The 23,975-nt window shown below is 41.4% G+C and overlaps 1 protein-coding gene and 1 long non-coding RNA gene across 4 annotated transcripts in view; one reads left to right on the forward strand and one right to left on the reverse strand.

The window, feature by feature from the left end:
• The window catches only part of DIAPH1 (diaphanous related formin 1), a 103,397-nt gene that overhangs the window by 26,291 nt on the left and 53,131 nt on the right, over positions 1 to 23,975 (forward strand). For 2 of the 3 annotated variants that reach the window (XM_053907402.1, XM_053907401.1), the window contains exons 2-17: positions 388 to 414; positions 1,435 to 1,590; positions 4,535 to 4,636; positions 4,986 to 5,116; positions 5,279 to 5,365; positions 6,187 to 6,250; positions 7,829 to 7,968; positions 9,762 to 9,870; positions 10,767 to 10,877; positions 11,051 to 11,169; positions 11,833 to 11,949; positions 12,555 to 12,670; positions 13,180 to 13,244; positions 14,366 to 14,545; positions 15,498 to 16,271; positions 17,148 to 17,262. In XM_053907402.1, the coding sequence (XP_053763377.1) occupies positions 388 to 414; positions 1,435 to 1,590; positions 4,535 to 4,636; positions 4,986 to 5,116; positions 5,279 to 5,365; positions 6,187 to 6,250; positions 7,829 to 7,968; positions 9,762 to 9,870; positions 10,767 to 10,877; positions 11,051 to 11,169; positions 11,833 to 11,949; positions 12,555 to 12,670; positions 13,180 to 13,244; positions 14,366 to 14,545; positions 15,498 to 16,271; positions 17,148 to 17,262 (2,413 nt within the window). The remainder of the gene's footprint in view (positions 1 to 387; positions 415 to 1,434; positions 1,591 to 4,534; positions 4,637 to 4,985; positions 5,117 to 5,278; positions 5,366 to 6,186; positions 6,251 to 7,828; positions 7,969 to 9,761; positions 9,871 to 10,766; positions 10,878 to 11,050; positions 11,170 to 11,832; positions 11,950 to 12,554; positions 12,671 to 13,179; positions 13,245 to 14,365; positions 14,546 to 15,497; positions 16,272 to 17,147; positions 17,263 to 23,975) is intronic. The other variant, XM_019424461.2, reaches the window with a different exon arrangement.
• LOC109252206 (uncharacterized) lies at positions 3,405 to 7,684 on the reverse strand. The gene is made up of 4 exons (XR_008423867.1): positions 7,376 to 7,684; positions 5,605 to 5,674; positions 5,312 to 5,428; positions 3,405 to 3,687 (listed from the first exon to the last, which is right to left on the reverse strand). It is a non-coding gene; the product is annotated as an uncharacterized LOC109252206 (long non-coding RNA).

Raw genomic sequence — 23,975 nt, forward strand, 5'->3', positions numbered from 1 at the left:
ACAGCTAGACAGACATGAAAATGTTTGCCCATCTTAAGAGTGGGAAGCATTATCATTGTGGTTTTAGTTGGCATGTCCTTGTTTACTAATAGAGTTGAGTATGTTTCATAGGTGTATTGGTCATCAGATTGAGTCTGTGCAGGTCTTTACTCCCCCCCCCCCCCCCCCCAAGGTATCAGGTATTAGTGACCTTAAAACTCTTGATGCCTCTTAGCTAAGGGAATGTGCTAAGGAACACTTGGCTGAAATCTTTTAGTTTGTGGAAAGCAACTTAGATCCTTTTACCTTATTCTTTTTTCCCCCCAATCCATCTGGTATTTGGGACATTTCCTGGAATTTCACTGATCTATCTTCTCTTTCTTCTCCCTCCTTTTTCCTGTTTCCTAGACTCTGAAGCGGCTCATGGCAGATGAGGTAAGGAAATTTTGTTCAGCATGTGCATGTTCTACCTCATTTCCTCCACTGTGATACTTACCAGTTGTCATAACTTTGACTTTCTATAACTTGAAATGGTGATACTGGCTCTATTCTCAGATCCTCCCAAAGCTTTTCCCTAACTCTTTGCTCTGTGTTTGGCCCATTGCATGCATTTCCCTGGGACATTCATTGGTTTCCAAGGGTAGGCACGTTCTTTAAATTCATAACTGACTTGCAGTCTGGATGCAACCCCTATCACTTGAAGTCCCCCAGTGCTTGCAGATACTTAACTTTTATTTTCAAACAGGTGGAGCGAACAAACTGCAGCTTATTGGTGGCTCTTTGATTTGAGCATCTGTACTTGAGTTTTGGGGAATGGTTCATGAATCTTTGGTTGACAGAGAGGTGGCTTATATATCCCTAAAGTACACTATATTCTTTTCTGTCAGTTCAGTGCTGCTAGAGGGCTTAGAAATGGTCAGAGAGCTCAAGAACAAAGTTTTCTCATTTTAGAGAGGTTTCAAATCTTAATACTTCAGATCTCTTATCTTTGGATGAAAGTGAGAGTACAGAGTCAGTATACTAAATTAGATGTCAGAGTTCTTGTTTTCATGTCAGAAGATATTTTTTAAAGTTTATTTTAAGAGACAGAGAGGGAGAGAGAGAGAATGAGCAGGGGAAGGCTGAGGGAGGGAGGGAGGGGGAGAGGGAGAGGGAGAGGGAGAGGGAGAGGGAGAGGGAGAGAGAGAGAGAGAGAGAGAGAGAGAATTCCAAGCAGGCTCTGCACTTTCAGCGCAGAGCACAACATGGGGCTTGAGATCATGACCTGAGCCGAAGCCAAGAGTTGGACACTTAACCGACTGAGCCGCCCAGGTACTGCCATGTCAGAAGACCCTCGAAGTGCCCACAAACCAGAGGAACCTTGCACATATAAGAAGCTAGAGTTTGGCTACTTGATGTGTGGATTGTTGTGTAAATGAAAATGTATAACTGTTAATACTTTTTTCTTTTTCTCAGCTGGAGAGATTTACCAGCATGAGAATTAAAAAGGAGAAGGAAAAGCCCAATTCTGCTCATAGAAATTCTTCTGCAGCATATGGGGATGATCCCACAGCACAGTCATTGCAAGATGTTTCAGATGAGCAAGTTCTAGTACTCTTTGAACAGATGCTGGTAAGTTTCCCACCCCAAAACATTGCTTTTTTTCTGAAAATGCATTTGTGGGCATGGTTGGTACTCTTTTGGGCATGATCTCCCTTAATGAGCCCCTTTTTTACCCGAAGTATTTGTTTATTTTGAGAGAGCGTGGGAGAAGGAGAGGGAGGGGCAGAGAGGGAACCTGAGAAACAATCCCAAGTAGGCTCTGTGCTGACAGCACAGGCTTGATCCCACAACTGCAAGATCATGACCTGAGCTGAAATCAAGAGTCCGACACTTAACTGAGCTACCCAGGCACCCCCTACTCACTTAATTAGCCCTTAATTACAAAAGGTCCAGGCTTGACAGAGAACTTTTTTTTTTAATGTTTATTTTTGACAGAGAGTGACAGAGTGCAGATGGGGGGGGGGGGCCGGGGGGAGGGGGACGGACAGAATCCGAAGCAGGCTCCAGGCTGTGAGGTGTCAGCACAGAGCCTGACATGGGGCTCAAACTCACGAACTGCAAGATCATGACCTGAGCCAAAGTCAGACACTTAACCAACTGAGCCACCCAGGCACCCCTTAGTTTTTTTTCAAATGTTTGTTTATTTTTGAGAGAGAGGGAGAGAGAGACCAAGCGTGATTAGGGGAGGGAGCAGAGAGAGAGGGCAGAGAGAGAGGGAGCCACAGAATCCAAAGCAGGCTCCATGCTGTGAGGTGTCAGCACAGAGCCCAGCGTGGGGCTTGGACTCACAGACTGCACAATCATGACCTGAACTGAGCCACCCAGGCGCCCCAACAGAGAGGTTCTTATTAGCAGTCCTATTAACAAAGGGACTAAATTTATAAGCACCCATCCGTAAGATTGGAATTGATGAGTTAGGCTTGGAAATATCTGATTAGTGACCACCTCCTTAATGTCCTGCCCAGCATTGTGTTAGCCACAAAGACATAAGGTGAGTGCACCAACTCATGGGGTAGTGTGGAGACTACCTTTGGGTTAGCCAGGGTGGGTAAAGTTTCACAAAGAATCTTATAGAAGAGACTGAGTAATGGAAAGGCATAATTTGCTGAACGTCTTCTATTTAGTGGTGAATCTGGAAAGAGAAATCTGATGCTACAATTACTAGAAGACCTTTAAAGATTATGGTTGAAGCCAGTTGAGTAATGAAGTACACAAGGATGTGACTTAATTTCCTATCCTCAGTGAGGAACACTGAAGAGGACACTCAGTGAATGTCCACTAGCGCTCAGTCTTGAAAAGTTTTGAGTACTTGTTTCTAAGGTTTCATAAGACCTGTATATTGCCTGGATATAGGATTTCAGATTCAAATAGAGACTAGCGGCAGACCTCATTTAATTGAGAGCATGGTCTTAAAATTCTTAACACAGGGCCTGGTATATAGTAAACACTCAGCCAGCACTATTATTCTTTTTTCAGTAAAAGCTTTTAGTTTGTCTCTTAATCCAAGTGCTGTATGAGCCTAACACAATCTCTTGGGTTTGGACTGCCAATTTACATGTCTTTGGGGGCCAGGGAGTTGGCAGGAATAAGTTAGACCAGATAGCAGATGATGAAAAGGAGTGAGGACTGTAGTCGGATGCAGAAGGACTTTCGGCCTGTTAGGAAGGCCAGCCGTGATTCAGTGGCAGTAGGCTCTGTAGCACTCCAGTTGGAAATGCCAGTAGTGCCAGATACTTGTATTTTCTAAGGAAGCCAGAAATCTTCAATTTTTGGAGACAGTAGTTCTTTCATAGCATCAACTATCATAACCAGCTTTCAAATTTCACCATTAGATCATTTTTTTGAAAACCATTTGTTTGCTCAAATCACAGTTCCAAGTTAGGTCCATTGTATGAATGTTGTTTTAAGTTTTATTTTATTACAGGTTTCGTCCCTCTGTTTTATCCTTGCTATTACTACAAAAAATTTGTGGAAGAAATCATTTGACTTCTAGAGTTACCCACAATCTGAAATTTGATGACTGCATCTTGTGATGCTAGAAATCTGTATTTTTATATGAAGTCTTCCAAATTTAAAATGTTGAGCTAGCCAAGCAAAATATACTGTGTTTTGGGGTCTGATTCAACCGGAAGGCCACGTACGTTGCAATTTCTGTGTTCAGTTTATCTGTAAAAGGAGAAAAAAAGCACCAGGAATTGGGTCAGAAAAACATCACATTAGTATTACTATTTTGAGGCAGTGTTTCATTCTCTCTCTCTCTCTTTCTCTCTTTCTCTCTTTTACTCTCTCTCTCTCTCTGTCTCTCTCACACACACACACAGCGAGAGAGAAGAGAGAGAAATGGAGAGTAGAAGAGAAGAAATGGAAAGTATCCATTTTACCCCTACCCTTTCCCCATTTCAGATACTTTTTCAGACTTGTTGGGTTAAACTGTGCTCATCAAGGTACTGAGCTCAGACACATGGCTATACAAAGGCTCAAGCAGTGCCTTTTCTTCAATAATACACCCAAGTTATATCTGTTGAGGGGCTTTATCAGACTTTTCTAGTTCTTTCTTCATGGGAAAGAAGTTTGTACAGGGACTGAATTAACCAGGGGTATTGGGTGTTTATGCCTGAGAGTGGTGCACATCTTGTGGGTGTTTGGATGATGCCAGTCATCCAGAGGAAATTTTTAAGATCCATTCCAAGTACAAAACCAGTATGTGTGCTTTTCTTTCAATAATAAAACAAATTTTTTCATCTATTTTAAAAACCCATTTTTGTTAGGAAAAACATTAAGAGTATAAAAGTGTTTGTAGGAATCTATGCTAAAATGTTAACCATTAACATTTATCCCTGAGGAATTTTCATTGTCTGGTGATAGCTTAAACCTCAAGGGATCAGGAAAACTTATTTATTCAGTAACTATTTAATTTAACTTCTCACTAAATATACTAAATATTAAACACTGAAAAATTGTAAGGAACTTGATGCACTTTTGTTTTTTCCTTTTTTCCCCCTTCCTCTACTAGCTGGATATGAACCTTAACGAGGAGAAACAGCAACCTTTGAGGGAGAAGGATATTATCATCAAGAGAGAGATGGTGTCCCAATACTTGCACACCTCTAAGGCTGTGAGTCCTAGGGCAGATACCCATGACGTGGGAGACCCTGCCCTCATCTTGGACCTGTTTGTTTTACCAGTTCCTTAGAACATTGTGTGTCTACATCAGTCTTCTTTTATTCTGTCGTATAAGTCTATTCATGTTTTACTCTCATTTGAGTTACCATTCTTAACATACTTTTTGCCTGATTCAATCTTCACGAAGTCTATGGGGAATGGGATGGGAAATTATGAGTCCCACAGAGTTTGGTAGTAATTATGATGTGTGTCTGCCTTGATATTCGTAATGTAATGACTGATTCTAGTCCATTTGCTGATTGGGTCCAGTGTTGATTAATCTCTCCATATGCTCCATCTAGGGCATGAGCCAGAAGGAGAGTTCTAGGTCTGCTATGATGTACATTCAAGAATTGAGGTCAGGCTTGCGGGATATGCATCTGCTCAGCTGCCTAGAGTCCCTCCGTGTCTCCCTCAACAACAACCCTGTCAGGTGAGGATTATGAAGTGGTAACAAGAATAAGAGCCCAAAGTTAGGGTTTACTGGTGGAGTCAGGATGTCTGAGAATTCTGGATTGGGAGTAAAGAGTTGCCAGGTAGAATTTGGGCAGTTATCGATAATTGATATTGCATTGTCTCTGTCTATTCCTTACAGCTGGGTGCAAACATTTGGTGCTGAGGGTCTGACCTCTTTATTGGACATCCTTAAACGACTCCATGATGAGAAAGAGGAGACTGCTGGGTGAGGACTTCCAAGTTTTGACATCTTCCCAGTGGAGGGTAGTGGGGAACTTGTCTGTATGCTCTAAAGGAGAAAATGGCAATAAAATGAGAAGTTGTGGACCAGGAGAATATGCTGTTAGTTGAGAACAAGGTTTACCTAGGGCAAACTAGAGGCTGAGGGATGATTACAGATGCAGGAAACGGAAGAGGAACATGGTGGATAACACATAAGATTGTGGGTCTCGTAGCATAACTTACCCTATCTGGAAGTGGGGTTGGAGTTCATCCATAGCTGTCCTGGGACCTGGTCTGGCTGGGACCTGAAAGTCTTAGAATACACTTGATGCATTTGAGACTGGGTTTATGATAGTCTTCAAGGTTGGGATAGTTTCGGGGATACCTTGGACTGTCTTAGGCTACCTTGAAGCCAGTCTGACCCACCGTGACTTTTCTATTTCCTGGGATCTTTCCAAGACAAAACACCAGGCCTATACCTCCTGAATGTACAAGCTTGAAACCTTTGAAGTAGTGAGGCAAGCAGTAATAGATGGGATGTTATCTTGATGGAGTTAAGCACTTAGAAGCCTAGAGGGGGTTAAAGAGAAGATTTTAATGTAGTATAAAGTTCTTGGATTGCAGGATTAACCAAAGGTCTTATGGTGGCAATGCCTCTTCAGCTACCTGTTTTTGCCAGTGTTTCAGGGCAAAGTGGTATGTACTAGAATTTACTCGGCTACTAATTGGGGATGTTTTGAAGACCCTTGTTTGCAAGATTGAAAAGTCAAGTGGCAGAGGAGTATAGAATAAAGGGAATTCACTGATTATGTCTCCTACACACAGAGGCTACGATAGCCGTAACAAGCATGAGATCATTCGTTGCCTGAAAGCTTTTATGAACAACAAGGTGAGATTTTTCCTATTCTCATTCCAACCCCCATCATGATCCCTGTTCTTTCTTTTCTGTTGGCAAACTCCAAAAAAGGACTTAGGAATAGGAGGTTCAAGACTTGTAGTGTTCCCTTTTAGTGTTACAACTTTTTGATTGTCACCTAAGTATGTTTCTATGGACCTTTTTTTCTCCAGTTCTGATGTCTGTTTCAGAAGGTAGGTTTGCTTTCCTTCCTCTTTTTATACTTTGTTTTGCTAATTGAATTTCCTGACCTGTGTTTGTTTTTGGAAGGTTTATTTTATTCTCTGGTTATTTGTTTTCCAGACTGTTTCTACCGTAGAATCTTTCTTTTTTTTCTTTGTTTAGTATTTAATTTTTTTTTAGAAGTTTGTTTATTTTGAGAGACAGAGCGGGGGAAGGGCAGAGAGAGAGGAAGAGAGAGAATCCTAAGCAGGCTCCACAGTGTCGGTGCAGAGCCTGATGCAGGGCTCGAGCTCACAAAATGTGAGACCATGCATGAGCTGAGCAGAAACCAAGAGCTGGATGCTTAATCGACTGAGTCATCTGGGTACCCCTGTCTGTTTAGTATTTAAACTCAGGGATCTCACAGTTGTTTGCTTTTGAGTGCAGATATATCTTGCTCATCATTTAATTTTTAAAATATTTAAAATTTTTTAAATTTTTAATAAAATTTTTTATGTTTATTTTTGATAGAGACAAAGCATGAGCCAGGGGAGGGATAGAGAGAGAGAGGGAGACCCAGAATCTGGAGGAAACTCCAGGCTCTGAGCTGTCAGCACAGAGTCCAACACAGGGCTCGAACCCATGAACCATGAGATCATGACCTGAGCCGAGGTTGGACGCTTAACAAACTGAGCCACCCAGGCGCCCCCTCATTGTTTAATTTTTTTATAATTAATTTACTCCATTGGATGGGAGGGGGCATTAAAAAAAATACAAGAATTAAAGACTTTTGTTCTTGAAGACCTAGAATTGTGTTTGATTTAGTATAAAATTATTTTGCTATGCTTATCTCTTTAGCTCGGAAAAGTTCTACCCCTGTGTTAGTTTGCTAGGGCTGCTCTACAGAGTATTATAAACTGGACTAAACTGTATTTAACAAGAAATTTATTGTCTCACAGTTCTTGGAGGCTCTAAATCCAAGATCAAGGTGTTGGCAGGATTGGGTCCTTCTGCGAGGGCTGTGAGGGAGAGTGTGTTCCATGCCTCTCGCTTGGCTTCTGGTGGCTTGCTGGTGATCTTTGGCATTCTGTGGCTTTCAGATGCATCACTCCGATATCTGCCTTCATGTTCACAAGATGTTCTTCCCATGTGCATGTGTGTGTCCCCACGTCTCAGTAGTCACACTGGATTAAGGGTCCACGTTATTCTAGTGTGACCTTGTTGTAACTTAACTAATTACATCTGCCAATGACCCTATTTCCAAGTAAGGTCACATTCTGAGGTACTGGGGATTAGGACTTCAACATATGAATTTAGGTGGAACACCTTTCAATCCATAACAACCCTGACTTTGTCCTTGGTTACTTCCTGTCATCATTAAGCCTCCCTTCTCTGTTCTTGTCCTACTAGTTTGGAATCAAGACCATGCTGGAAACAGAAGAAGGAATCCTGCTGCTGGTCAGAGCCATGGATCCTGCTGTTCCCAACATGATGATTGATGCAGCTAAGCTGCTTTCTGCTCTTTGTATCCTACCACAGCCAGAGGACATGTATGTGACTGCGTTTTCTCCTACATTCTCTTTTTTTACCATCTTCCCTAATCTAGAGGAAAATTGAGTGGGTGTCTACTTTGTCTTAAATACTAGGTAAGACCATATCTCTTTGAAGATGTGAACACTGTGAATCTTTTTTTATAAGTTTATTTATTTTGAAAGAGAGAGAGAGACAGTATTGAGTGGGGGAGGGGAAGAGAGAGAGAGAGAGAGAGAGAGAGAGAGAGAGAATGAATGAATGAATGAATGAATGAATGAATGAATGAATCCCAAGCAGGTTCCACAGTGTCAGTGCAGAGAATCCCAAGCAGGTTCCACAGTGTCAGTGCAGAGCCTGATGTAGGTCTCGAACTCAAGAGCCATGAGATCATGACCTGACCCAAAGTCAAGAGTTGGATGCTTAACCAACTGAGCCACCCAGCCACCCCAACACCATGAATCTTAATGTTTAAGAAAGACTGTAACTGCAGGGGCACCTGGGTGGCTCAGTCGGTTAAGCATCCCACTTGGGCTCAGGTCATGATCTGATGGCTCATCAGTTCCAAGACCCACGTCGGGCTCTGTGCTGACAGCTCAGAGCCTGGAACCTGCTTCGGATTCTGTGTCTCGCTCTTTCTCTGTTCCTCCCCCGCTCACACTCTGTCTCTCTCTCTCAAAAATAAATAAAGATTAAAAAAAAAAAAAAAAGACTGTTAGGTGTGTGGCACTATCATCAGTGTACTTCTGGTTATCAGTGGGATAGCAAAGCATCTCCTAGGTCTCCATTAATGTCTGTAGGACATTTATAGGACAAAGCTTGCTTTTACTTTTTTGTTTTTTTAATTCAAAAGTAACACATTATTTTTTAAACTCAAACGATATGGAAACATATAAAGTAAAATTTAACAGCCTTATCCCTCTAGTAAATCTATTCTGCAGGGGTAGCCAGTGTTAATGGCTTGGTGCAATCTCATTGATTTTTTTTCTAGCATAGACAAATATATTGTCTTTGCTTAATTATGAGATACCTTCTGCTGCTCCAAAAGATGCTATCTTAGAACGAAGGAAAGATGTAACTTTTCTGTAAAACAAATCACATGCCTAGGATAGATTTTTATTTTTGTGGAACAGTTTGGTTTAATACAAACAAAATCATACCATTCATTTCTTTTTACCTTTTTTTTTTTTTTTTTTTTAATATAACAGTTGATCTTGGACATTTTTTTCTCTGTGGGTATTTATAGATCTACCTTATTATCTTAGGTGGCTATTTAGAATTCTATAGGATGTATATCCCACAATTTATTTAACAGTTACCCCATTGCTAGATTTTTTAGGTGACTTTTTTTTTTCTTAGCACATTCTGGCCTCTGCTCTAGGTGTTAAGTTTTACTATTACAAATGATGCCATAATGAACATCCTTGTACATATATTCTTTCACATTTATGCATTTATGTTCGATAAGTTTCTAGAAGTAAGCCAAATGTTAAATTCATTAAAAACCAGTACTATTAAATACCCCTCCAAAAGTGGTACCAGTTGATACTCCATAGAACAGGTGTCTTAATTTGGTATCCATAGATAGGAGTCTAGGAATGGGTTTTAGAGAATACATTTTTCTAAGGAGATGGTTCTTAGCTTTCAGCAGATTCTGGCTCCTGACCTAGGTGATAAGGAGAATTATATTGAAAACCTGGGTGTTGGTAATGTTCTTTTCCTAACTGATTTGTGCCACTGTATAATCTACCTATTGTGCTTGTGTGTGTCAGGGCACCTGGACATTTCTCTCCCTTTCCTTTTTCTTGGGCAGGAATGAAAGGGTTTTGGAGGCAATGACAGAAAGAGCTGAGATGGATGAGGTAGAACGCTTCCAGCCATTGTTGGATGGATTAAAAAGTGGGACCTCCATTGCGCTCAAGGCAAGTATATCCTCTGAACTGTGCCCAATAATAGAATTCAAAATGGAAGGACTTAAGTTCATTTGATGTTTTAATAGAACACATGGAATGGTTCCCAGGTATAGGCATCCCTCAGGGGAACTGCAGGTTTGGTTCCAGAACACTACAATAAAACAAATAGGTCAATAAAGTGAGGTAAATGAATTGTTTGGTTTCCTAATGCATGCATATACAAGCTATGTTTGCTCTGTACTGTAGTGTATTAAGTGTGCAGTAGCATTATGTCTACAAGAACAGTATTGCTAAAAAATGCTCACTATTATATGAGCTTTCAGAGAGTCATAATCCCTGATCACAGATCACCATAACAAATAAAATAATAATGAAAAACTTTGAAATAGTCTGAGAGTTACCAAAACATGACACAGAGACAAGAAGTGAGCAAATGCTGTTGGAAAATTAGCACTGATATACCTGCTTAACACAGAATTGCCACAGACCTTCAGTTTGTTAAAAATGCACTATATATAGAGCAGTGCAGTAAAGTGAAGTTCAGTGAAATGAGGTGAGTCTGTATATATTTATTTTATCATTCAGGATTTGCTCTCTAAGAAGGCAGAGAGAAAGCAGCTGTCCTTACTATGAGCTGGTGAAAGGGCATGCTATCTCTTTAAATGCTAGGAAAGCCAAGGCCTAGTACAGAGTATACCATCAAATCCTTGGAATCATTTAGACTTCTGAGCGACCCAGACCTGGGCCCAAATCAGATCTAAATGGCGCCAGCAGAAAGTTGTTCTTGTGGTTTTGTACTGCATCTTCTGCGTGACATCTGGGGTCCTCGGCACTCATGTAAAGAGAACGGAATCTTGATCTCTAGCAGATTACAATGACATAAGTGCTGAATTTGCTTATTTTAGGTGGGATGTCTACAGCTGATCAATGCTCTCATCACACCAGCTGAAGAACTTGACTTCCGAGTTCACATCCGAAGTGAACTGATGCGCTTGGGGCTGCATCAGGTGTTGCAGGTGAGATGCAGCTCTTCATTAGAGAGGCCAGGCTGCCTGCTGCCTGCTTTGATAGCTCAGTCATCTCTGGGGTCACTTTCGCTCTCAATTTAAGAACCAGGTTGAAAGGCTTCGGTTTCTGGCTGGCATAGGATGCTTCTGGGTTCCCTGACTTGTACTTTGATCATTGACAGGATCTTCGAGAGATTGAAAATGATGATATGAGAGTGCAACTAAATGTGTTTGATGAGCAAGGGGAAGAGGATTCCTATGACCTGAAGGGACGGCTAGATGACATTCGAATGGAGATGGAATATCCTTTTATGGACTGGGTTCAAGACATATGAGACATTCATTATAGATCCCTGCATGAAATGGTGTGGGGTAATGACTCTGAACAGGGTATCAGCCTGTGTGTCTTCTCAGTAGGTGAGGCAGGTGTCTTTTGATTGCTGTGGGCTTTATTTACCTCAGCATGGGCCAAAGAAATTAGGAAAGGTGATCTGAGGGTTGCTCAGCATGGAAGTAGCCATCAAAACGTGTATAGACTTCTTAGAATATAAGAGCTTGGTTTATGAAGGTGTAGAGCTGGTTTTTGGTGAACATTCACAAGTCGGGGAGTAGGCTTGTCATTTGCTTTCTTGTGGGTGTCCCTGAGACTGACAGAGGGAGTAGTCTGGCTATGTATCACTATTTGACACACGTGACTTGTGGGTAGTGATCATTTCATTTCTGTCTACTGTTTGATCTTCAAGCCAAGTACTGGGAATCCTCTGTCTCTGTGTATAGTACCACCCAACTCACTGGTCCCTTGGCCTTCGGAAGTTTATGGAGCTTAAAGTTTTGGGTAATGTTTACAGGGGAAATGGCTGTTAGAAAAGAAGTGGCATCTTGGGACTTTTCCCCAGAGTTGGGCAATCGACCTGTCAAACAGTTTCTAAATATATGCTTTCCTTAGCCTCTTCCCCTTTTCCACTGACTTCAGTGAAGTTTTCCAGATTCTCCTAAACACAGTAAAGGATTCAAAGGCAGAGCCACACTTCCTGTCCATCCTGCAGCACCTACTCTTGGTCCGAAATGACTATGAGGCTAGGTAAGGTGGTATACCTGTGAGAAGTATTAAATTTGAGCCGAAGTAGAGAGAGAAAAATCCTTAAATTCAAAGACTGTAAAAGGAAACAGAAAAGACAAAGGTTACATTTAATTTTCAGTCAGATATATAAAGAGTTGTCAGTTGTCCTTTTAATCGGACTGAAGGGCGGCTGTATGGAAGAGGTCAGAGTGTATACCGTAAAGTGTCCTTACCATTTTGGAAATGGGAGGTGGGGGGTATAAAGATGGTAGCAAAGGGAGGAGCCCACTTAAGGTTCTTTCAGGTTGCCTAGAAGTAGAGAGTAAGCAGTAGTGCTGTCTATCACGGAAAGGATCAAGCCTGAATTTTGAGATGGGAAATTATTGGCATTAGGAAGCAGATGGCAACAAGTTTTGATTATCTGAAGTAGGTGGAGTAGCTGCTGTAGAAGAGGGAGTTGCCTAGCCTGGCAACATACTTCTGTTAGTTTTACGAAAAGGTCTTCTCTGGAATAGTTATCCTCAGGTCCCTCATTTATCAAAGCAGTTAACTTTTCCTGATCCTGATTGCTTCTGAGAATTGTATTTTGGTTTTCCTTTGATAACCTTGTTCTGTTTCTTCCATAGACCGCAGTACTATAAGCTGATTGAAGAATGTATTTCTCAGATAGTTCTGCACAAGAATGGGGCTGATCCTGACTTCAAGTGCCGGCACCTCCAGATTGATATTGAGGGGTTGATTGGTAAGCATATTCTTCTATCTGCCTCCTTAAAACATTGTTTCTACCTTTCATTTTGTGTCTTTCTCCAATGAAAGTTTCATGGAAGATAAATTCCTAGTCTCCAGGTATTTCCATTTGTGTCCTTAGGTGATCATCAACATCTGTGTTAGGAATATACAGACCTTTAGTTTATTTCTGTGAAACTAAGAATGTACCGCTACTCACACATCGCCCCACCTTTTGAAGGGAGTTCAGCTGTCATCTGACTCCTGGACTCAGAAGTTCATAAATACCACTTGTAGGCACTCTCCATGCTGCCCAGTGTGGCGGCCTTACCACATCACAGGCACCCAGAAATTCTGTGTTGAGCTCAATAGAAAGTTTCATTTCTTTGTTTAGTGCAGAACAGTAAGAAGTATAACAAAAGTGAGAAAATGGACAGAAGACTGCCATTATATTGAAGGATTTAGGTAGTGAGAGGGAAAGACAAGAGAATTGGGAACTTTACTGATTCTTCTATTTCTTTTCAGATCAAATGATTGATAAAACAAAGGTGGAGAAATCTGAAGCCAAAGCTACAGAGTTGGAAAAAAAGGCATGTATGAGAGATCAAAAAAATTGGCGTCTTTTTTTCCCTTTTTAAGGATTATGTTTTTTCGGACATGTGAAACTGTCACCTGTGATACTTAGCAAACATTCAGCACACAGTAGCGGTTCCTGGGAGAAACCTTTCTGGTATAGATTAGTCACTGGAGAAACTAACATGGATGTGATCCAGAGGAATTGGTGGTACACAGTTCTTGATCCCCTGGGTAGGACAGGAAGAGACAGATGGCTCTCATGAATAACAGTGACAGCTCTTGCAGTTTTGCTGGCATCTCAGGCCTCTTATTCCTAGAACAACAGGAATATGTGTGTGAATTCTTTTTTTCCTCTTTAGTTGTTACGGACTCCTATTGCGGTTGTTGGGGGTTTGCTCCTAGAGGCTGCTGGGATTGTCCACCATAGCTGCTCTGGTGAAATGTCTTAACAGTGTTAAATTTCTTTAAAATCTTAGGTTTATTTGATTGCTTGGTTTTTAACTGAAGTATAGTTGACACACAATGTTAGGTTAATTTTAGGGGTGCAACATAGTGATTCAGCAACTCTATACATTATGCTGTGCTCACCACAAAGTGTAGCTACCATCTGTCATTATGCAACACTATTACAATGCTATTGACCATATCCTCTCTTCTGTGCCTTTCGTCCCTGTGGCTTATTCATTCCATAACTGGAAGCCTGTACCTCCCAATTGCCGTCATCCATTTTGCCTACTCCCCACCCCCTTTGCATCTGGCAAACACCTGTTTGTTCTCTGTATTTATGGGTTTGTTTCTGCTTTTTTTGTTTGTTGATTTGTTTGTTTGTTTTTTTTGTTTTTTTTGTTTTTTTTTATTCCACACGTAAGTGAAATCATACAGTATTTGTCTTAGGTTGTTTTTGTTTGTTTTTGTAATTCCCCAAATTAGATAGACTGTGGAAATGATCCCTGGTTTCCCCCTTCTTTAACCTTGATTTTAAGGTCAAAATCATGGTGGTCTTTTTTCCCAGGCATTCCCTGGGAAAGTGAGCTCTCTAAAAGCATTGGGACAAAATAGTGAATTTTGGGCAATAACGCTGTGCTTCTTGCTGGAATGGAGAGCTTACAAAGAGCCTAATTCCTTTCTCCTTTAGCTGGACTCAGAGTTAACAGCACGACATGAGCTACAGGTAGAAATGAAAAAGATGGAAAGTGACTTTGAGCAGAAGCTCCAGGATCTTCAGGGAGAAAAGGATGCCTTGGATTCTGAAAAGCAGCAGATAGCCACAAAGAAACAGGACTTGGAAGCAGAGGTGTCTCAACTCACAGGGGAGGTAATGCCTGAGCGGGGGAGGCAGAGTGACCTCTAAGCCATCAGCAGCCTCATGATAGGCCTGTCTGCAGCAGGAGTCAGACACCTTATTCCTCGGGAGGGTTCAGCTACTAATAGGTAATCTAGTTAGATGGTGCATGTTTTAAAAATCATTTACTGTTTTTTGTTTTATTTTGAGGTAATACATAAGATAGAAAATTTGGAAAATACAGACAACGTAGAGAATAAAAGGAGTCACAGTACTACCCAGAATTAAAACTAATGGTCTTCTGAGACATTCAGGAGTAAAATCCAAATTACCTCTTCACATATTTGCTAATTTTCTCTTATTTTAGCTATTTCTGGACAGATTTATCCCCATACTCTCTTTGCAGTTATAAGTATTTTTTTAATGTTTATTTTTGAGAGAGAGAGAGTGTGCACCTGCGCTGGCGGGGAAGAGGCAGAGGGAGAGGGAGACACAGAATCCAAAGCAGGCTCCAGGCTCTGAGCTGTCAGCACAGAGCCCGACGCAGGGCTCGAACTCGGGAACTGTGAGATCATGACCTGAGCTGAAGTCAGATGCATTAAGTGACCGAGCCACCCAGGCACCCCTGCAGTTACAAATACTTAAATATGGTATCTGATAAGTTGATCACTTACATGGTTTTATCACTAGAATATTTGACTTGCTTGAACTTTGTATTTTCTAATTAAAGGGAGAATTTAACATAAAGGTTGAAGTTGCCTTTTTAATGCAAAGCATGCTAAACTAAGAACATGAAGACCTGAATTCTAGTTTGGGTCCCTAAATATCTGTGACTTTAGGTATGACTTGAGGAGTCTGTCTGATTACTTTCAGTGTGGTGTGTGTAAAAATGAGAACTTTGGATTAAGTAATTTTGTAGGTCCCTTCCAACCCCAGTAGTCCCTGAGTGAAGGGAGGAGTACTTCCATTGTTGTTGTTCCTCTAGGTTGCCAAGCTTTCTAAGGAACTGGAAGATGCCAAGAAAGAAATGGCTTCTCTCTCCGCTGCCGTTACTGCTGTAGCCCTTCCTAGCAGTGCTTCTGTCTCCCCCACCCCTCCTTTACCTGGTGACTCTGGCCCTGTTACTCCACCCCCAGCCCCTCCTTTACCGGGGGTGGTTAGCATACCCCCACCAGCTCCTCTTCCTGGAGGTGGTACCATTCCTCCTCCACCACCTCCCCCTCCTTTGCCTGGGGGTGTTTGTATCCCCCCACCCCCTCCTTTGCCTGGAAGTACTGTTGATATCCCCCCACCCCCTCCTTTGCCTGGGGGTGCTGGCATCCCCCCACCCCCTCCTTTGCCTGGGAGTGCTGGCATCCCTGTACCCCCTCCTTTGCCTGGGGGTGCTGGCATCCCCCCACCCCCTCCTTTGCCTGGGAGCGCTAGTATCCCTATACCTCCTCCTTTGCCTGGGGGCACTGGTATCCCCCCACCCCCTCCTTTGCCTGGGGGTGCTGGCATCCCCCCACCCCCTCCTCCCTTACCTGGAGGAGTAGGAATGCCCCCTCCTCCTCCCCCTCTTCCTGGTGGTCCTGGAATCCCTCCACCCCCTCCATTTCCTGGAGGTCCTGGAATCCCTCCACCTCCACCTGGAATGGGTATGCCTCCACCTCCCCCTTTTGGATTTGGAGTTCCTGCAGCCCCAGTTCTGCCATTTGGATTAACCCCAAAGAAGCTTTATAAGCCAGAAGTGCAGCTCCGAAGGCCAAACTGGTCCAAGGTGAGAATTTCTGTCCATTTTTTTCATTAGTAGATATTAAGAAACCACTTCACTTTCCTACTTTGTGCCCAGGTGGTCTTCCCTTTCTTACAACTAACATCTGCCTTCAGGTTCCATTCACGCTTCTGCTTATTCAGCACATGTTAGGCGTCTTCTGTATGGCAGACATCACTTCGGAGAGTTCTTGGAGCCCTATTCTCTGCTACAAACCCTAAACATATCTTTAATGTTTTTGGTCTTTTTTCTGAGGTTATGAGTGCCACGGTAACAGTTTGGTAATAGTCATTTCACCAGTTTGCGAGCTGCTGACAGTAGTGCTGATCTGGAAAATTGTGGCTTTTGGATACATCCTGATACCTCTCTCTGCCATCAGTGAGTTACAGAGGACATGTTTGCATGGCACAGTATTTCCTCCACTGTGCATTTGAGGCCCCTGTGATTTCTGCATTAGCCTTCTGCTTAAAGAAACCAAGTTAAAAGAGCTTAGTGATACAAAATAAACTAATAAACTCGTAAACTAATTTGTCATAGTTAAATTGTTTTTTTCCGTTTGTCATAGTTAATAGCTAAATTTTTGGGAAAAATATAATGTAGAGCAAGGGAAGATGTGAAATCCTCAATACTTCTAAAACTAGAGGACTTGAGGTTAGGAGGAAGATAAGTAGCATAACTGAATCTAGTTCTTGAATAATCACCAAAAAACAAACTGGAAGCACTGTCTCCTGATCCTACCATGAAGAGTGCAGCTCCTCTGTGTCTTGGATTAGTCTATTTTGCTGAGAACCACTACCCACGTCTTCTGCATCTTAATCCATTTTCCAGGTTGGAAAGTACAGAGCTCAGCTTAATAACTCAACACTCTGCCTTTATCCACAGTTTGTTGTTGAGGACCTGTCCCAGGACTGCTTCTGGACAAAAGTGAAGGAGGACCGTTTTGAGAACAATGAACTTTTCGCCAAACTTACTCTTACCTTTTCTGCCCAGACCAAGAGTGAGTACCTTCCTCTTTCATGCCCAGGGCCAGGATAGGACTTGGAGTGTCCTTTAAGTGGGTTTTCCATTCTTTTCCTGTCCCTGGGTGAGGGTTGAAGAGAGGTGGTTTTTCCTGTTAGGAAGGAATTAAGATATTTTTGTTTTCTGGGGATGCTGAGGTTGAGAAAGAAAACTGTTGCATTTTGGTATTTTTCCCCCCAGTTTGTTTTGTATATGGGTATTTTATATCAGTATAACTTGTTGGGGATATGAGATTAAGGTGACAAGAAGCTCATTCTAGGCCCCTGTTAGTAACACCCTTGAACGGATTCTGGCACTGTGTTTCAGGTGCCATCCTAGACCTACACTCAGTAAGGGTTGGGTGGAGTTTTGAATAGCTTAGGTGATTGAGTGACTGTCTATAGTAACAAAACCATGTGTGATTCTTTTTTTTTTTTTTCCCTTCCATTTCTTTTCAATATTTGGTGTTTTCCTGGCCATTTTCCCTCCAGCTTCAAAAGGTAAGAATACAGAAGAGCCTTTTAATTGAGTATCTTGAACATTAGAGCGAGATGAAGCAGATGTAAAGCGATTTCTCTTTAGAAGACTGAGAGATCGGGGATTGATATCTCTACTGCAGTTTTTTTTCTTTTTTTTTTTATTAATAGTCCAGAAGGCTCAGTACCTGTGATGTTAACTGACAGGGTAGAAAGTTATTTTAAGTCCAAGCTGCCACACCTGAAGTACTAATACTGTTACCTTACATTTCTGTTGTGTTTTGTAGTCTTCTAACTGCTTTAACATGTGTTACTTCTTGGATCTGCAAAGAAGCCTTAAGAGATAAGCAGGATGTGTATTATCTCCATTCTGTAGCATGTTTGGAGTGAGTAGGTACCTTGCCCAAGGTTAAATGGCCAGATCTAGGGATCTTGTCTTCTGGTCCATGTTTTTTTTTTGGTATAAATTCTTGCTTCTTCACCTTTGTATCTTCCCCTTTGTTCTAGAAGAACTGATCTTTTTGCCCTCTTCTTTCTTCACTTCCTAATTTTTGTGGTTTTGTGCTGCCTTATGATGGGGCAGTTGTAGTTATTTCCCCTGAAGAATACAGTATTTGAATTTAATGACAATTATAGCCCACTAATTTTGTATTTCCATCTTAAAGCTTTTTTATTTACTTAGGGGTATATTATGACCCTAGTGATGGAAACTAAGTGCAACTTTTGAGCATTTCCCCATCTTCTCTCTGCCCTCCTTCTGCCCCTTTATTTTATTCCTTAAGTGATATGAGGGGACCAAGCTGCGCTTTCTTATAAGGAGCCTAACATTGCTAGGTGTCTTTGGTGGTCCCTAGATATGTGCATGTATCTGAGAGTGTGAGATTGCTGTGCTCAGACTTGACATGTTGCCCTGTCACTCAGGGCAAAGTGGCCTTGTATTCCAGAAGAGCTGTCATCTTCTGAACTAAAGCCCAGCACAGTGGATTACTTCCACCCTCTTAGTGAAAAATACCATGACAATGACAACTTACCCTACTCTAGTATATCACCAAAGACTAGTTGACAGAGAAACTCAAAATCAAATGATTTCCTGATTTGTAAGGTCACAGAATCTAGCCCTTTGTTGGCTCTGGCCTAAGTTGCTTTCTTGTAGCTGTGCTCTGAGTGCCACTGTGCATGCATACTGGCTGGACCCCTTTCCTCCTGCCTTGGTCACATCCTACTTCTGTACACTCATATTACTGTTGATGAGAGTGGGATTTTCTGCAGTTTATGGTTTTCCTTGGCATTTTATTCCCCCTGTGAATTGATAGATGGTGTGTTAAAAATACCCAAGCCAGACTTTATCTTTTGTCATTTTCAGCACTGTAACCAAACTTTTTAATGATCCTTCAGTTCTCAGGTTCTGCCCTAGAAATGACATTCTTTTCATTTAAGTTTCTAACTTTCTACCAGCCTTGGTTCTTTTTTAAATTTTCTTTAGTTTGGTTTAATGGACTATTGATTTTTGTGTAGTAATAATCCTCACTAGTAGATTGCTGAGTGCACAAGCAGGGGAGAGGCAGAGAGAGAGAGAATCTTACTCAGGCTCCATGCCCAGCACAGAGTCGGACACGGGACTCAATCTCACGACCTTGACATCATGACGTGAGCCGAAATCAAGAGTCAGACACCTAACTGATTGACAGGCACCCATCTAGCTAGTCTTTAAATATCTTTAGTTTCAGTTAACCATTTGCAGCTATTAAATTGGCACACTGTCTTAATGTCCCTGTCTTTTCATTAGGAAACACTTGAGGGTGTGTTCTGAAAACTACAAAATCACGAGTTTTCCAGACATTCTAAATCTTAATAATTTAAAGAAATTCCTGGGGGAGGTTTTATTTTCTCTGTCAAATATAATCCTAAGTACTTACTGTTTACCCAACTCTAAGTTACTTATAGCACTCAGATGCACCAGGACATTCCTGCTGCTTGTTGCCCATGGTACATCTATGTTTTCATTAATTTCCCCCCAAAAAAGAAATGCCTCCCCATTTTAAAAATAATTTTTTCTTTGGATTTTTAATGTTTTACTGACTTTAATGTCTGATATTTATTTTTTTCTTCTCTGTTTGCCTGCTTTTTTCCCCTTTGAGTTAGTCTGTAAATCTCTGGTGATACAAGAGGTATTTGAATATTGGGACTTATTTAACATGTCTCTTGGGAACAGAATAGTTGATTTAATGCCATTGCTGCAGGGGCTCTCAGGTAGCAGGCAGAAGTACTGCATAGGGACCCCATCCCATGTATAACTCCCACTGTGATCAGGGCTAATTTGCCCTTGGCTTTCCTGATGCAGTTTTGAACTTCCTTCTCTTGGTGCTTCAGGTTGGCAAACTCCATGCATATTGTTCCGAAGTAGCCCCTTGATCACAACATACCTGAAAAAAAACACTTGAGTAAAAAAAGACTTTGAGGATCTTAGTTAAAGTTTATGTCAGGTAAGGAAATTCAGGCTTTAACAGCTTCAGAGGTAGGCCTCTAAGGGCCCAGGTCTCCTGATTATAAAAGCAAGGTTTCTTTTGTTTCTGATGTTTTAAACATGTCCATGTAAAATTTCAGAATATCTTCATCCTTAATCCTTTTTGTCAGGTAGGTAACCAGTTTCAGTTTCATAGTCTTAATATTGATGATGTAATTAAACAATAGATAAATACTCATTAGCACTCTGTAAATATTCTGTCTTTCAGATAAAGAATTAGAGACCTAACTTGAATAACTTTTACAAGTCTATATAGTAAGTGCCAAAGCCAGGATTCGCACTCTTGAGTGTCTGATTCCAAAGTCCTTGCTCTGGCCCTCTGCGTTCCAGAAGTGTATATCCCTCCCCTAAATGTTTCCAGAAGCTTAGCTCCAGACAAAAGATGAAAGAAGTAGTTTTGCAACTACTTCATTCATTCAGGCACTTCACTTCAGTCCTTGAATTGGCAGTGACTCTTAGTACAAAAAAGAAATAACAGATTAGGGAAAGTAGGTGAAATACTGGATATTTAGGGTTGAAGAAGAAGAGACATGTTTTGATTATAGTATATTCACTTGTAGCAATGAATCCAGTTGGAGAACTAAGACCTGCTTCTCTATTACAATAAAAGTTCTGCTTAGATGATTTCAGCCTAGTAGTTGCCAGGCTTGATGAGGAAGTTATTTGGACAGTAGGTGTTCATAATATTGCATTATTTCCTTTCTCATTTGCTAAACACAAGTCTCCGTTACTTGTTAGACATAGCTGTATCCCCCTTTTATTTTACTTATCCCTAAAGCCTCTTGTATACCTACTCCAGGAACAAACCTTAAAGAAAACGCCTACCTCACTCTTTACATCTCCCTCCTTAGTCAGAGGTCTCCAGCCACTTCTTCATTACGGTTCAGGAAGATGTGGGCGTTTTTAAGTAAGAGCCCAGAGAGAGGAGCCAGTCCTCAAATGTATACTACAAGTTCTCTTGATCATTTTTCTCTCTTAAAGATTAGTCTCTTGTTTCTGAACTCTTGACTTTCTATAAATCACAAATTTCCTCAGTTGATTTATTCCTTGCCAGGGAATATTATGAATTCAGATTTGATAGGCAGTGCTATAAAAACTTCTAGCCCTTTTTACTTTCTCACTCTTCTTATGGTGATCAGCAAGGAGTCTTTTATCATGGTCTCTTTCTTGACTCTGCCTTTTGAATTCCTTGGGAACACGTTCATTAGTTAAATTTTAATTTTTTTCATCTTTTCCTAAGGAGCATTTTCATCACTGTGGTGACCTCAGGTCATTATTTGTATGTATGAGATAAGTAGTTTTTCATTCAGCTTTCCTTGTAACTCTTACTCTCTTTTGTTAATGACTTGATCCCATGAAAAATACTGTCCTTGGAATGGTGTAAGAAGTGATAACTGATGTGCTAAGTAACAGTGACATTTTCCATTTTAGGTTTATTCCTTCCATCCAAAAATGTTCTGGGCTTTTAAGATCCACAAGCTAACCTCCATTAGTGGTGTGCATTGGACAGACAATATGTAGGTTAAACCCTCTCCCTGTTAAAAAGTATGAGGGGCCTGTGGCAACTTTGGGCATCATCAGAACAGCTCTCCAAGTGGTTATCAGCAGTAATTTAGAAAGAACTCTGCCTAAAAGTAAGATCTTGACCAAGAGCTGCAAATTTCATACACAGTAACAGTATTTTCATTAGGATTTGACTGTGTGCATCAAGATCCCAGTGTTTGTGCTGTTGTCCCACAGGTCAGAACTGTTGGCAACAATCCTCTCTTGCTCTCCCAGAACTTGTTTAGTTCAGGCTTCAAGGGTAGCCAGTGGTGGGGAAGCAATACCTTCTTTCCCCAGAGGTCAAAGGGTCTTTCCTTTTCCCTGTGATCCTCTTCTGTCCACTAGGGGGCACTCTTTCAGTTGGATTTTTATCAGGAAATGTCCAAGTGAATCTTTACAGTTTCTGCAACTTTAACCCCTAGAAACAAGATTTTGTAAGAGCTCAGCATGCTCCACCCTATTCATTGAATGTCTTGGCAGAAAGATGTCTGTTCCATCAGTTCGTTACTGCTCTCAAGTGTATAGGATTAGGACTCCAAGTGCTATTCAAGTGAATATTTGTTGGGATTATTGTCTTTTAATTACTAATTTTCTTGGGTTCTAAGTAGGATCAGTCTATGAGTTAGTGCAAAGTACTTGGGAAGTTCCATAATATCAGAGGGCACTTCCTCATCATCTAAAAAACCTGAATCTCCTATCACCTGGGGTAATGAGGAGCCCTGAACATTTGGTTTGTCCTCTGCCCATCATCAGGGGTATAAAAAAACAACCTAAACTATCCCTTTCACATACTCCTCTCTCCTCTCAACCTTTCCATCACCATTTGCCTTGAATTCACTGGATCTAATATTATGCTATTTATCTTGGTGTGTATTACTATAGGTCGTCCTCACATCCCATACTCGAATCCCCTTAAGGGTCTACGTATCTCCTATTCAGTCTCCTCCTCTGATCCTACCTGAGCACCTGAAACCCATTCACTGTGTCCTCTGGAATTCTTGGTCCAATACAAGCAAAGTCTCCAATAACATCAACTTAACCTTGTTGGTCTAATAGAAACCTGGCTTTCCCTCAACACTGCTTTCCTTCTTGTGTTTCTCCTGTGGTGGGTTTTTTTTTTTCACATAAATCTCATCTTAATGGACCTGGACCCAGAGATGGTATAGATGTCCTCGTTGTTGTTTTTGCCACTTTAAGATCATACCACCTTTCTCTTGGCTAAAAACCCATAATTTTGAATCTCATGACATCAAATTACATCACCCAGTTCCTTTCTTAGTGCCAATGATCTATTAACATCCCAAGTTACTCCTCTCTCAGCCAGGTTAGCGATTGATTACTCTTTGCAGTACTCCAGTACCACTTCCACCTTAATTCTTTGCAATTTCTGTATGAAAGAGTCATGATCCTGCCAGTATTTTGGCTTCCCACTTCCTTGAGTTCTTCTTTTGCAGTGATCTTGTCCTCTACCTCATCCATTCCCTCCTACGGTCATCACCAAAACTGCAGTCCCTCCACAATCTTAATTTCATGCCACCCACGTTCTATGTTTTTACTTCTCTCTCTAGTATCCTGACCGCCACGCCCTGGGACTTCCAGTCCATTTGTCCTACCACCTTTCACTGTCTTTCTGTTCCTCGATGACTTCACTCTCCTCCTCACCTAAAATTCCATGGTTCATCATCATAATAATCACTCTCTTGGATGTTTTCCCCTTCTGTTACCTCTCTCTGATTTCATCATAGTTGATTGGCAAAAACCACAGTCTCTCCTTGCCCTGTACAGGTAGCTGTGCTGATGAAAGTGGCTGGAGAAAAACAAACATTTGGTCCTCCATGATAGACTTTTCAAGTTTTCAGGACAGCAGATGCTCTTACTTTTTCTCCTACCTCACTGGCTGTTCTTTCTTCTGGGTCTCCTCCGCTCAGTTTGCAGTGTTGCTTAGCCCTTGATCCTGCCAAGCAATTGGATATTAAACATTTCGAGTACCTTCAACTTCCTATTCTTCTAAATGATAATTTCACACTTTTTCTCTTCTCAAAGACCCAATATCTCCCTCATTCTCAGTCCTCCTACTTCACTGAGAATACTGAAGCCATCAGAAGACATGCTTCTGTAGACTTCTGCCATTATTATACCCACTCTCTGTGTCTTCCTCTCTCTTAC

The sequence above is a fragment of the Panthera pardus genome, unplaced genomic scaffold (genome assembly GCF_024362965.1).
Source record: "Panthera pardus isolate Hobbes unplaced genomic scaffold, ASM2436296v1 HiC_scaffold_2, whole genome shotgun sequence".
In the NCBI taxonomy this organism is placed as follows: Eukaryota; Metazoa; Chordata; class Mammalia; order Carnivora; family Felidae; genus Panthera; species Panthera pardus.